The sequence below is a fragment of the Phragmites australis genome, chromosome 10 (genome assembly GCF_958298935.1).
Source record: "Phragmites australis chromosome 10, lpPhrAust1.1, whole genome shotgun sequence".
NCBI lineage: Eukaryota > Viridiplantae > Streptophyta > Magnoliopsida > Poales > Poaceae > Phragmites > Phragmites australis.
This window is the reverse complement of record NC_084930.1, coordinates 24,491,051-24,503,925: the sequence shown is the minus strand read 5'-3', so window position 1 is coordinate 24,503,925 and position 12,875 is coordinate 24,491,051. Positions and strand designations below refer to the sequence as shown.

Sequence of the window (12,875 nt, the reverse complement as noted above, 5' to 3'; positions counted from 1 at the left end):
AAGCCTTTTTTTTTCCTGCTTACAGAATCACATTGTCAGGCATACTTCACAAATATGAAATAAAAAATAAAAATAGTACAGTTTGGGGTTACCTCTTCCTTGGTGTTGATTGACTTGGGCCTACATGCTCCTCATTGCTCTCCACACCAGATGCCTCAGCTAGCTTGCATGTCTTCTCAAAGTGTCCAAAGTCTCCACATCTCCTACACTTAACAGTTCTTCTTTCTGGTTCAAGAACACCTCTTATTCTCTGAACTCTAGGCCTCCCTACACCTCTCTTCTACTTTGGTGGAAACACTTTGTAACCAAGGTCCACAATAGGCCACTGGGACCTATCTGTCATTGGGGGTATCATGGCAGCATATGTTGCCTTGAATCTCTGCATAGAGTAGTAACCATGGACATAATCTTCTATTTTACCTCTATTGGCACAGATCCAAGCCAAAGCATGGTTGCAAGGTTTGCCTGTGATTTGTCACTGCCTGCATGAGCATCTGTGGTTTTGCAGGTCCACTGTATGCCTCCTGGTGATATTGTCAGCATGAACAAGTGTGACTTCTGCAAAGTCATCATCACCTCTAGCAATCTTGACAACTCTTAGGCTATTGCTTACTTTATTCAAGTCCTTGATCACATTTGGCAAGATCCTATCCTCCATTAGTCTTCCTAGGGCCATCTTCTCCATTATCAACTTCCTCAGTCCATCTACTAGCTCATGAAGAAGTAGAGCCTTCATTGGCTTGATCTGCTTATTAAAACTCTTAGAAACATTGTTTGTCAGGTAGTCACATTTGCTTTCTTCTGAGAACCCACACCTGTACCATATTCTTCCATGATGTTTCTCAAGCCAGCCTATAGCATCTAGGCTTGTGTCAACTATTTACTGCATGTGCCACCTGAATCCATCTTCAGTGTAAGACCTTGCAGCTGGATATAAGTGTTGAGTAAAAATAGGTCCTCGATATTTCTTCATGAAATTGCCATAGAGGTGCCTCATGCAATCTCTATGCTCAGCTTCAGGGAAGGCAGCATCAACAGCACTTTCCAATCCTTTACAAGCATCAGTTGAAATGACTAAACCTGGACGATTGCCTATAGCTCTATGCAATAGTTGCATGAACCAAGTCCAGTTGTCTTCTGTTTCAGAATCAAATATAGCAAAAGCTACATAGAATAACCAGTTGTGACCATCTACAGAGGTGGCAGAGGCCAATTGTCCAGTGTATTTACCAGTGAGCATAGTTGAATCTACTCCTATATAAGGTCTACACCCTTCTAAAAATCCATGAACACAAGGTTGCAAAGCAACAAAAATTCTCTTGAAGCACATTTTTTTACTTACTTTCTGCACTTCAATTTCAATAAGAGAACATGGGGAGACCCTCTCCATCTCTGCTGCCCAGTTAAATAATAATTGGAAGCTCTCCTCATAAGTACCATGAATATTTTCAAGTGCCAGCTTCATTCCAGCCCAAACTTTTGAATACTTCAACTTGATATCATACTGTTCTTCAAGCTTCTCTTTTGCATCCTTTGCACCCTTCTATGTGTTCTTCTTTAACCAGTCCTCCAACCTATCTGCAACCCACCCTTGAGTAGTCATCCTCCCTTCCTTCAGCTTAGTTGTGGGACAATTGTGCTCAAATGGAAGAACCTTTATCTGCCATTGGAAAAAATAGATGTGACAAACACATTTATAGACGAACATTGACATGAAAATGAACACTAACATGTAAATGAACATTGACTCACCTGTATTGTTGTGTTATCTTGCAGCCTTGAAGCATGTATACACCAAGGGCAGCCCTTATGTGAACAACTGGCAATAAACCTAGTTCTATCTGTCTTCAAACCACTAAACTCAAAACCTCTCTTAATAGCATAATGCCTAATTGCTTTTCTGAAGCTAATGATGTCAGGAAATAATGCATGCAATCTAATAATTGGGTTGTCAAGATCATGCAGCACATGGAGTTCTTGAGGGTCAGCATCATTTATTTCTACCTGAGGAGGCTCTTGTTGTGCAGTGTCAGCACCAACAGCAGGTAGATCAGGCTGCCCTGGTTGTGCAGTGTCAGCACCAGCAGCAGGTGCTGATGGATGACCATACATACCTTCATCATCTACACCAACATACTCCTCACCATTGTCAAAGATATCAGGCTCAGCTTCATCTGCTTCTTCACCAGCAGGTTCTTCACAACTTGCTACTTTAGATTCAAATGCTGTCTGGCCTTCTTGAGCAGGAGGTGGGAAACATTCACTGGGAATGGTACTTGGTTTTGGTGGCACAACACACAAAGGTTCTATGACTAAGGCATCGTACTGATCACATGTGTCTTTGTCAAACACTACTACCAGGAGCTTTAAGTGTTTCTCTCGTTTGTACATGTCAAGCATGTCTAATATTTGACTCTCATCAACTAATTGAATATCCTCACCCATTCTCTTGTCAAAGACCCACACCACTGGCTTTTGGTTCGTGCCCCATTTGACCTCGACACTTAATCTTCTCATAAGGAAATCCAATGAAAAGCTGTCTGAATCCACTACCCAATCATGAGTTAAACCTTTTGTATACGATTTCCTACCATTTGAGTCAACCGTGACAAAACCTTCAATCTTAACCTCTACTGTGTACCAAATCCTAGCGAGAAAAGAGAGGAAACCTAATCAAATCGTGAGCTATTTCCTCCCAAGAACTGAATTAAACCACGAATCCAAGCTATTTCGTACCGAGAACCGATGCATTGTGCAGGAATTAGGGGGATCTGGGAAGTCTAGGGTTACTCACGGTTTCTGCGATCCGGGCGCAGTGGGAAGTGCGTCGTCCATCCTAGGTGTGGGCGCAGTCGTCCTCAGCCGAGCTCCGCCCCCATCGCTGGTGACAATGTCGCTTTCCCAGTCGCCTCCGCCGTCTCCGTGTTGGTCGCCGTCGTCACTGGTGACGATGAGTGAGTGAGGGAGTGGTGCGGGAGCAGCTCGAGTGGACCAGGCCCGGCGGCAAGGTATTTTGGGACATACCGAAGTACGCCCGCCTGCAGGTGGGCCTAAGGAGCTTGGAGGCGTACAACATGGCAAGATGCGGATGTATGCAAAACAATAATGGCATCAGGCCGATTTAGTGAAGTTTGATGGCATATTTCTAAACCATGAAAATTATAATAGCACCAATCTAATTAACCCTTAAATAAAATACATCGCTTTTCAGCCAAGAGTAACAAGTTAATAGCTTCACTTGACTAAAATCCGTCTAAACTATAGCTAGATGCACATTTGCTACTCTCTCTTCACTAATGATGTCTTTAATCTTCAATTATGAACTTTGCAAATCACTTTAGTGCGATCTCTTGCTTCTTAATGATACACACAATGTATAGCTCCTCTGGGTTCTCTAGAGTACTTAGTGAGACGAAATGAAGGGGTATGTATAATCTAGAGGTCCAAATCTAGCTATTGCCTAACCACTCATGTTTTCTATAAACACCGGATGATTCAGTGTACACCATCTCTCTCACACACCAGATCATTCGGTGTGCACAATTTTCAAAGTTCACACTGTGCAAGCTATCATTAGCTATTACTGCTGAGAAATGCTCTGGCGCTCCTGTTATCTATACATCGGATATCTGGTGAGTATCATCTCTACTGTGTAGAACGCAATTGTCATGAAAAATACTCCGATATTGCATCCCATTAGCGGTGTATTTAACTCCATCTTCTATGAATTTGCGCAAGTCTGCGAAATAGCATTACCCATACTCGCATGTTTCAGGGCAGTACCCCTTTTTTTTTTGGTACCTTTTATGTGCTGTGCGTTGCAGCAAAGATGCCATTTTTTCACAAAGTAATACTAGGGAATTTAAGAATATTATTTTCTTTAAGATTTAAGAACGATGCCTGATGAAACAACCGTCCTTGTACAGAGGAAAAGGTCAAACTATTAAGAATCGAAGGTGTTATGTTTTGCTTCGAAGAAGAAGAAGAACCTACTTTTGGGGGGGTTTCGTTTTCGGGCTATGCCAAGCAGAAGCAGATCGATCGCCGCCGTTTCTGTGTTGCTTTATTCGATCCAATTTTCCATACTGATATGGAAATCAATAACCATAAAGGTAACGAAATATGACTGAAAAGATCAAGATATTATACACACATCAGGCTAGATATCGACATAAACAATCAATGCTTTCCCACGGGAAAAAACTCAACTTAAATGGAATTATGAATTTATGAAGTTCAACCAATTGTTTGTTAATTTGCCAGCTTCACTTCGATTGTGCCTATTAATATTAGTCCAACTTCACAAGAAATTTAGCCTCCCCTTCACTTTGGTTCGAGTGTTAGTGTAGCCTAGTGCGCATCTTATTCTTTGTACTAGGGGTCAACCTTATCTTCAAAAAAGAGATTAAAACTATATGCCATAAGACAAAAAGTACCTACCATAAGAAAATTAAAATTATAAAGTGTATCAATCATCACCACATTAATTCTACACTAGTTAATTTGACTGACGTTGTACAAAAGGCAATTCAATTCCCGCCATTGTTCAAGATTCAAAGCACATTCATTACCCACGTCTTGGCATCAAACTCAGCTCATTAGTCAGTTAAAAATGGCAGACGTGGTATCAATAGGTCATGAAAGAGCAATGCAATTCTTTAGCTTGAAGAACTGAAGTTCAGGTGTTGAGTATGAATGATTCAGTCTCGTAGACTATTTCCCTGTATCCGGTGCTTTTCCTGGTCTGTGCCTATGTCGAGTTTGGAGTTATACCCTGAAATACAGTGATTACTCAAATAGGGAATTAAGCAAAGAAGATTATTAATTTTGAATGGAGAAGAAAAAAGATTAGATGGAGCACAAGCACTCAACCTTAAAAGTCTCAATCAGGGTAAATATTATCATGATAAACCCAGTTTACCAGGTCTACCGGTGGACCCGATAAAAAAATATGCCATATATTACCGATATCTTCATTGAATTTTGTTTAAATTTGTTGAATTTTATTTGGTATATCCGATATTTCAGATAACCGTGTTTACGGATTACATGAGGTAATTTTTTAAAGTATAACAAGAATATACATTATATATACACTCTACACTCACATTACACACATACATACGCATCTATACACACGCTAGATGCGCATGTACCTAACCTAATACAGGTTAATCCGGAACGCTACAACTACTAAGAGAAAAACCTCATGATCACCTGCATCGAGCTCGGACGCACTCCGGCGCTCAGTCTCAACACGAGGTAAATTTTATTTACCGGTAATGTTTCTCAGAAACCGGACGAATTCCATCCGGAACAGCTAAATGGGCTTTATGGGCTGTTATGAATACCTTGCCGCGGCAGGACCGAAGAAGGATCCCATCACAAGCGTCCACCTTCGCTCGCGCACGCCGCCGCCGGCTCCTCTTCCCTTCCTCCGCCTAACCGCCTCCTCGCCTTTCGCGGTAGCGAGACCCTTCGCCCACCTCGACCTCCAAACCCTAACCCTACTTCCCTCGCCCTCCCGACGCATCGGAAACCCTCGGTGCCGAACCATCGATGGGGAGGAGGAAGGAGCGCCGCCTGGCGGCCATGACCGCCGCGGGCCGCAGGGTGAAGCTCGACCTCTTCCTCGATCCCTCCCCCGGTAAGTCCCGTACCCGCCCGGTTTGGTTCGATTTGGTGACGTTAGATCGCGATAACGCTCTAGTTTGTCCTGAACGAGCGGGTGCAGCTCGAATCACGACCTCATTAGGTTAAGTTGTTTGATTCACAGTATAGCGGGTTCGGACACGCTGATAGGTCGTTTGGTTGGTTTTATCAGTCGAAGCTGGATGCGACGAACATGAACATGAAGGTAAAATACGCAAGAAAAAAAGACAACATGGCTGACATACAGTTCTGTTATTCACTGGGCATGGTGGCCTTGACACGTGACACTTTTACCTTTTCGTTATTGGAGCATGCACCAAGCTAGTTACCGTTTCAGAGATATAGCAAGGAGCAGAGCAGAAAGCTACCAAATTATTAAACCTGAAGAACAAAATCACTTCTAGTATTTATACCTCTTCGATGCACCAATAACTAATTGCTAACCTTCTTTTGAGACATAAGAGCATCTCTAAGGGATTCCCTTCGCGGACGAGAACCCCTAAGTCCGAAATTTCAATCGCATTTAGAACTGTCCAGGTATCGGGAAAAAGAGAATGAAGAATCATGGGAAATGGGAAGAGATACAGACTAGAGCACATAACAACTGGAGTACTAGGCATATTACACTTTGAAGTACTCTTGCTCTCATCTGTCACAATATATTGAAACATTGAGACTATATGCCGCCTTACCATGACAAGATTTAATGCAAGAAGGGAATTGTCTTAGACAAGAAAAGATAGCTTAGTTTGTCACTCATGGGACTAGGATGATGGATGTGATCAAACATGCATGCTGAGGCATCCCTCACCTTTCCTGAATGTTAGATTAGAAGAGGGCCATGGTTCTGTTCAGAATGAGGGCATGGATCCTTGTAGGATCATTGCACCACAACACAACATTGACGGATGGATGAAGCTTGAGATGTTGAGAATGTCGGTGTATAATGTGGGATAGTGGGTAAGTGGGATTAGTGGTGAGGGAGGTGACCTAGGGGGATTAGGGGCCAGGAAGCAGGTGTTGGGGCGGCAGAGGTTAGGGCAACAAATGGGCTTTGAGAGCAGGTAGATCTAGGGCCTGTTTGGGAGAGCTCCAACTCCTGGATTCTTGCAGAATATGGAGTTTGTAGGCTAAAATAAAGTGGTTTAAGCATATGTTTTTAGTCTAAAATGGGAACAAGATGGCTGACCCAAACACCCCTAGTCTATCCCCAACACCAGCTCCAAGAATTCTTGGAGATAGGAATACCCAGCTACAAGGATTCTTGGAGCTGGAGCTCTCCCAAACAGGCCCCTAAAGATGCACAATATGCTATTGATTAGGTGCCTCAATCAACAAAAAGAATAAAAAGGGAAGCAAATTAATCCCATATACTAGTTAGGGTAACAAAAAACCGCGGTTGGAATTTGTTAAAGGATGGCCAATGTAATTATTTGCACCCGATATTTATAATAGTAGAGATCTAATGGTTGGATGTATTTTCTTGTGAGTAATTACATGGGTGACAAGAATCGTAACGCATTGTTGTAATAATATAGATATCGAATATTGGTAAGATCCGCTAAATAAGGCAGACCACCTGGCATAGACCTGTTACTCTGTTAGCATTCCAATAGATTGTGTTATATCTTTACACATAAGCTTACTCCCGTTACCTTAACTTGCAGGGGAGGCATTACTGAAAGAGGGAATAGGAGGTGAAAACCGTGACCAACAGACTGTGGTTTCCACTTCACCATCTTCTTCAGGTTGGTTTCATCAATTTCCTTCCAAGGGATATGTAAAGAAGACATGCCTATGGAACATTAATATGGTGGGAATTTGGATTTGTTGTACAAGCATGTATACGCTCTGCATATCTGGTTCGGAGGTACATGTAGGGTTGCCTGCCTGCAAGGAACATTGAGTAAATTCTTCAGACCAAGCTGTCACTGTCAAAATTGAGTGAATGCCTACGGGTAATTTCTCATTTGGCAGCATCTAAGCGTGGGGATTTCAGGATGTGATTGTTGCCTCCTTGGTTCGTATGTCTCTTTCTTCATATGTAGCTCCTAACCTGGTCTTTTTATTTACGGCCAGGCTTCTATACTTCACATTAATGATTGTAACCAACTTCCAGAACCCGTTTTAAATTTGCACTACTGTTAATGTCATCATGTATACTTCAGAAAAGAGTTCAAATGTATATTGCCACAAAAAACCTTTTTATTTTCTAATTTACACATGCATTTGTATTTTTCAGATAAGATGGAGAATCCTCTAGCATTGCTTGGGCAATATAGTGACGATGAAGAAGAGGATGCGGAAGCAGCAGATCAACCCACTGGTGAAACTAAGGGGAGTCCAAGAGATGCAAGTGTTCATGTAATTTACCTTCCCATTCTGTCCTGTCTCTACCCTTTTCGTGAAGCTGAAGGTAGGTTGAACAGGTTGAACCTTTTTGAGTTTAACAGATAAGCCTAGTCTACGTTTGTACCATAGGTCCCAAATAATCTGAAGCCAGTGAAAAAGGCTTGTAGGCTGAAGCCTCTAATAAGCTGTCCTTATATGCCCTGAACTTATTGTTGCTAATTTATTTTCTTTCGATTTCAATTGTGCCTTCATGCCATGCTTTTTGTTCAGCTTTTTGATCAAACTGCTTCTCTCTTTTCTTACTGTGGAGATTGTCGCAGCTAAGGAGTATAAACTCACTTGTTTGCTGATCTTGTAGCAATACATGTTTGCTTGTTTCAGGTAACTCACGAGTGTGGTAACACAGCCAGTGATAAAGGCGAGGCACATACTGAACCGTCAGTTTCTGTTGGTGATCAACAAGAAGCACCTCAAGCTGGTGAAGTTAAGAACTACACTCAAAATGTTGCTGAAGAAAACACTGATGCTCCTGAGCCAACTCTAGAAAACGAGAGTGCGGCAGCAGGTGAAGCTATTCCTGGTTCATCCGGCATGCAAATTGTTGGTGACATTGGTGGGAATTGGAAAGCAGTAATGCATGAACAGAGTAATCAGTGTTATTACTGGAACACGGTTACCGGAGAAACTTCTTGGGAGATACCTAATGGATTAACTTCAGGAGTCGCATCTGATGGAGTCGCATCTGCATCTGTTCCTACTCATATGGACTATTCTATAGAAGCTCAAGCGCATGTCCTTCACCAGAACACTCTAGAAGCATACCCAAGTGATTCGTCTGTTGTGAATGGCACAGCAACTTATGCAAGTTTTGGAATGGAATGTGGAAGTGCACATATTACTCAAGATGCTTATGCTTATACAGCACCTGTCGCGAGTCATGAGTCTATGGACATTGATCCCTTGCATCTTGCTAAATATGGTGAGGATTTGCTGCAAAGATTGAAGCTGCTGGAAAGGTGCTTGTTTATTATCTTTTTTCATATCTTTTGTTCCCTTGCTAGCATTCTTGTTCCTATAGTCTAGATAACTAATTAAGTTACTATCATTGTAGGCTCCATGGTTCCAATGAAGGTCTTGAATTGATAAGAAGAGAAATTGGTATACGAATCTCAGACTGCAATGCACTCTCATCATATGGATCTTCTTTGCTCCCATTGTGGTTACATGCTGAGGTGCACCTTAAGCAACTAGACTCTTCCATTTCCGAGTTGGAAACTAGCTATTGCACAGATACAGAACCTAGACATTCGAAGACAGAGGTTGCTGAACACAAGGCACCTAATGGAACTGACATGATGGCTCCCTCCAATGGTGAGGATTTGAAGTCTGAGGTTAGCACTGGGATTACTATTGATGAAAATGTTAAGATTGAGGATCCGGCTTCAGCATCATTTGATCAAAATTCACAAGATAGGGATGCTGCAGCAGTTCCTTCAAAAGTTGAATCTGACGATGATGAAGATATGGATGTGGAAATGGAAGTTGATGATGATAATGTTGCAGAGCAGGTGCATTCAAGTTTCGTACATAATAAGGAGCATCTTCCATCAGAACAAGTAAACTCACCAAATTTGCCATCGTTGGAAGGTCCTGCTGCTCCTCCTGAGGATAATGATGTTCCTCCGCCACCACCAGAAGAAGAATGGATTCCACCCCCACCACCTGATAACGAACCAGTTCCTCCACCTCCTCTAGAAGAGCCAGTTGCATCATATGTTCACACCGATACAATTCCTCAGCCATATATAGGTCAAGCAAATGTGAGCTATACACTTTCAGGAATGGACTACTATTCTGCTGGAAGTACGGAAGGTACAAATGCCAATTACTATATGCAAGTGAGTGAGCCTCATGCCCTTCAAGTGCAGCAGCATTCTTATTATGCACCAGTATCTGCAAGTGGCATATCTGTTCCTGTTGATGGCACATCTATTGCCCCACAATCTTACTATGCCTATCCTTCAGTCACTATAGCTGCCAGTGGACTAGCACCTGAACATTCTGGATACTATACTTCTTTAGCCTCCGCCATTTCTAGCAGTGCAGTAGATATCAAAACAAGCTCAGCCTCTCTTGTTTCTGCAAATAGCAATTCGGATCCCACAGGGTCTGTTAAAGTTATATCCAAGGATGCAAGTGTTTCGCCTTTAAGCCAAACTGCAGTAGCAACATCAGCTGCAGGAGCATCATCCGTGCTCGGAAGCTCTACACAGGCTTCTTCTAGTACCACAAAGCAGACTAAAGGTAATTCTATTTTGAATTTCTTTATTGCAACAGTTCATCTTGCTCAATTGGCTATGATTACTCCATAGCAAACATTGTTTGATCTTTTGCAATGTTTTGTAGTTATTCGTAGCAAGAAGCGAGCTGTTGCTGTTACATCATCCCTGAGGTCTAATAAGAAGGTTTCGACTCTGGTGGATAAGGTAGCTCTCTATGACAAACTGTCCAATCTGTTATCACACATGGGTGCAAATAATGATTATTTGTGCCCCTAACTTAACTACACTACCACTGCCGCTTGTACACAGACACGCACACATGCCTTCCCCAAATTTGGTGCCTGAAATTTATAACGAAATTTTAAATGCTCCTGTCTGTTCACGGAACCAGTAAGTGCCGCTTGCGAATGAGATAGATATGCTCTCAACTATCTCTTATAATCTATAAGTAGAGAGCATCTCTTAAACTAGTTTATTTCCTTGTTTGCAATATTTGCAATGTCAGGAAGAAAGAAACATTTCTTGAAAGCTGCATTTTAACTTTGTGTTTCCTTCTTTTTTTTTGGTTTTGTGGTTACCATTTTTTAGTCTAAAGGCAGACCAGTCTGCTTTCATGGTAAGGCTTAAACTGAGGTGAGTAGTGATGTATAGATAATTGTTGTTCTGGCAACTTTGCTTTGCTAAAGCAGCTTCTTCTGGTTTTTGTTATAACAGTGGAAAGCTGCAAAAGAGGAGCTTCGTGATGAAGAGGAAGAAGAACCTGAAAGTGCTTTGGAAGCACTAGAAAGGAAGCGTCAGAAGGAAATAGAGGTAACTGCCTCTTTCTCTTTGAAGCACACATGCACAAAATACCTCCAAAGTTTCCCCAATTTAAATTTTATCCCATCTGATGCAGGAATGGTGGAAACAACAGATAGCTAGCGGCGAAGCTCAACAAAATGCCAATTTTGTTCCGGTCCGTGGTGACTGGTACTGTTTCTTTACCATATGATTGTTATCTCCAATAACTTTATACTATTAATTTACCACATAGATATTCTGTCATTTGTCATGGTCATTTATTTATTTATTTTCCTGCTATCACCATTTTACTGTCTTTGATGCCCTATTTGTTTAAAATATACAATTCAATAATTATTTTGAGGACAATACAGTATTATACTTTCAGTGCCCAAAAGAACATCTTTAGAATCTTAGATCACCTTTCTGCATCAAAAACTGTGTTCAAAGAAAATGTACAAAGGATTCCTGTTTCCTACCTTTTTCTTCAATGTAGGTTGTTGGTCTGATCTTTTCCTAGTGCCTACCAATTTCTTGAATATTGTAGATACATACTTGTACGTCATACTCTCTTGTCGGTTTTCCCTTGGATTGAGTGATTTACATTTGTCTGAAAATACTGAAGCAACATCTTTGTTCCATTAGTCTAGTTCTCTGCCAGGTACTGGTGGTAATTGGTTTGAGTCCAGCCAAAGCACACTGGTGATAACTTTTAGGTTGCTGATACTGATAGAAACCACCTGAAAGGCTGATCAGTTTAGGCTCTGCCCGGTTCTTGAATCTTGGTGGAATATGTTAATCTAGAAGTTTCCTCTTATGGTGCACCCCTAAGAGCCTGTTTGGATTGTAGGTATTTTCATTTGAATTTTTGGCATTTAGTTCAAATTTAACTAGATCCAAGTACTTCCCAAGAATTACCCCTCATCCAAACACTCCCAAGTGTTCTGTTTTAATGGGAGAATATTGCCAATGACAGGATTAGTGTATGTTCTTCAGGCTACATGCAAGCAGCTCTTTTTATAGCCCCTGAGCCTACCCCAACTTGCTTGGGACAAAGGTTGTTGTTTAATAATAGGCTCAGGGGGCCTCCTGTTTGCCTGTGATAACCGGCCTGTTATGGGCATAGTTGAAAACCTTGGTATCCAAAAGTCGAACTTCATGACTAGTGACACGGTTTCTCTTATTGATTTTACTGGGTGGTTGCATTTGTGCATTTGTTTTCACTGAAATCATTTTTGCAGGCGTGACCGAGTGAAACGCAGAAGATCAGAAGCCAAAAAAGAGTCAAAAGAAGAGTCTATTGCTGCATCATTAAGTAGTGCCGAACAGCATAAAGGTCCTGATCTTGCAGAGCTCTCCAAGGGTCTTCCTTCTGGTTGGCAGGTTAGTAATTTACATTGTACTATCAGTATACTGAGGTTATTTTTGATATCGATACATACATCCCAAAAAAGGTAGGTCACGCTGCAGCCTGCAAATAAGCGAACAATCAAGAAGCTATGATCATTAGTGTATTCTTTGCTCCAGCGTACTGTATGCCATTTGTATTACAAAGGTGCTGAGTTTCCTTATTCTCTGCGCAGGCATACTTGGATGAATCTACTACGCAGGTCTACTACGGGAACAGCCACACGACAGAGACGACCTGGGAGCGGCCGACCAAATGAATATAGGACTCATTAGATCATGTAGCGTCTGTGTTTGATTGATGACCCAGTTTTTGTTTCAGATACCCCCCTGTTGCATCTTAAAAGAGTGATAGTGTCAACCATGTTTTGAGAAGCATTATGGAAAGTAGACTTTTCATTA

General features: G+C 41.7%; 1 protein-coding gene across 5 annotated transcripts; it reads left to right on the top strand.

The window, feature by feature from the left end:
• The first annotated feature begins 5,351 nt into the window (after positions 1 to 5,351).
• LOC133930412 (uncharacterized) lies at positions 5,352 to 12,875 on the top strand. 5 transcript variants are annotated; one of them, XM_062377052.1, is made up of 11 exons: positions 5,629 to 5,647; positions 7,320 to 7,400; positions 7,492 to 7,672; positions 7,895 to 8,016; positions 8,386 to 9,020; positions 9,116 to 10,308; positions 10,411 to 10,490; positions 11,001 to 11,096; positions 11,182 to 11,255; positions 12,308 to 12,449; positions 12,650 to 12,875. In XM_062377052.1, exons 4-11 carry the CDS (start codon positions 7,900 to 7,902, stop codon positions 12,731 to 12,733), a joined length of 2,421 nt encoding a protein of 806 aa, XP_062233036.1. In that variant the 5' UTR covers positions 5,629 to 5,647; positions 7,320 to 7,400; positions 7,492 to 7,672; positions 7,895 to 7,899; the 3' UTR covers positions 12,734 to 12,875. The 5 variants fall into 5 exon arrangements, 4 of the variants coding, with proteins under 4 accessions (XP_062233035.1, XP_062233036.1, XP_062233038.1 ...); XM_062377051.1 differs by lacking the exon at positions 7,492 to 7,672 and having other exon boundaries at positions 5,354 to 5,647; XR_009911759.1 differs by lacking the exons at positions 7,492 to 7,672; positions 12,308 to 12,449; positions 12,650 to 12,875 and adding an exon at positions 10,875 to 10,919 and having other exon boundaries at positions 5,352 to 5,647; positions 11,182 to 11,201.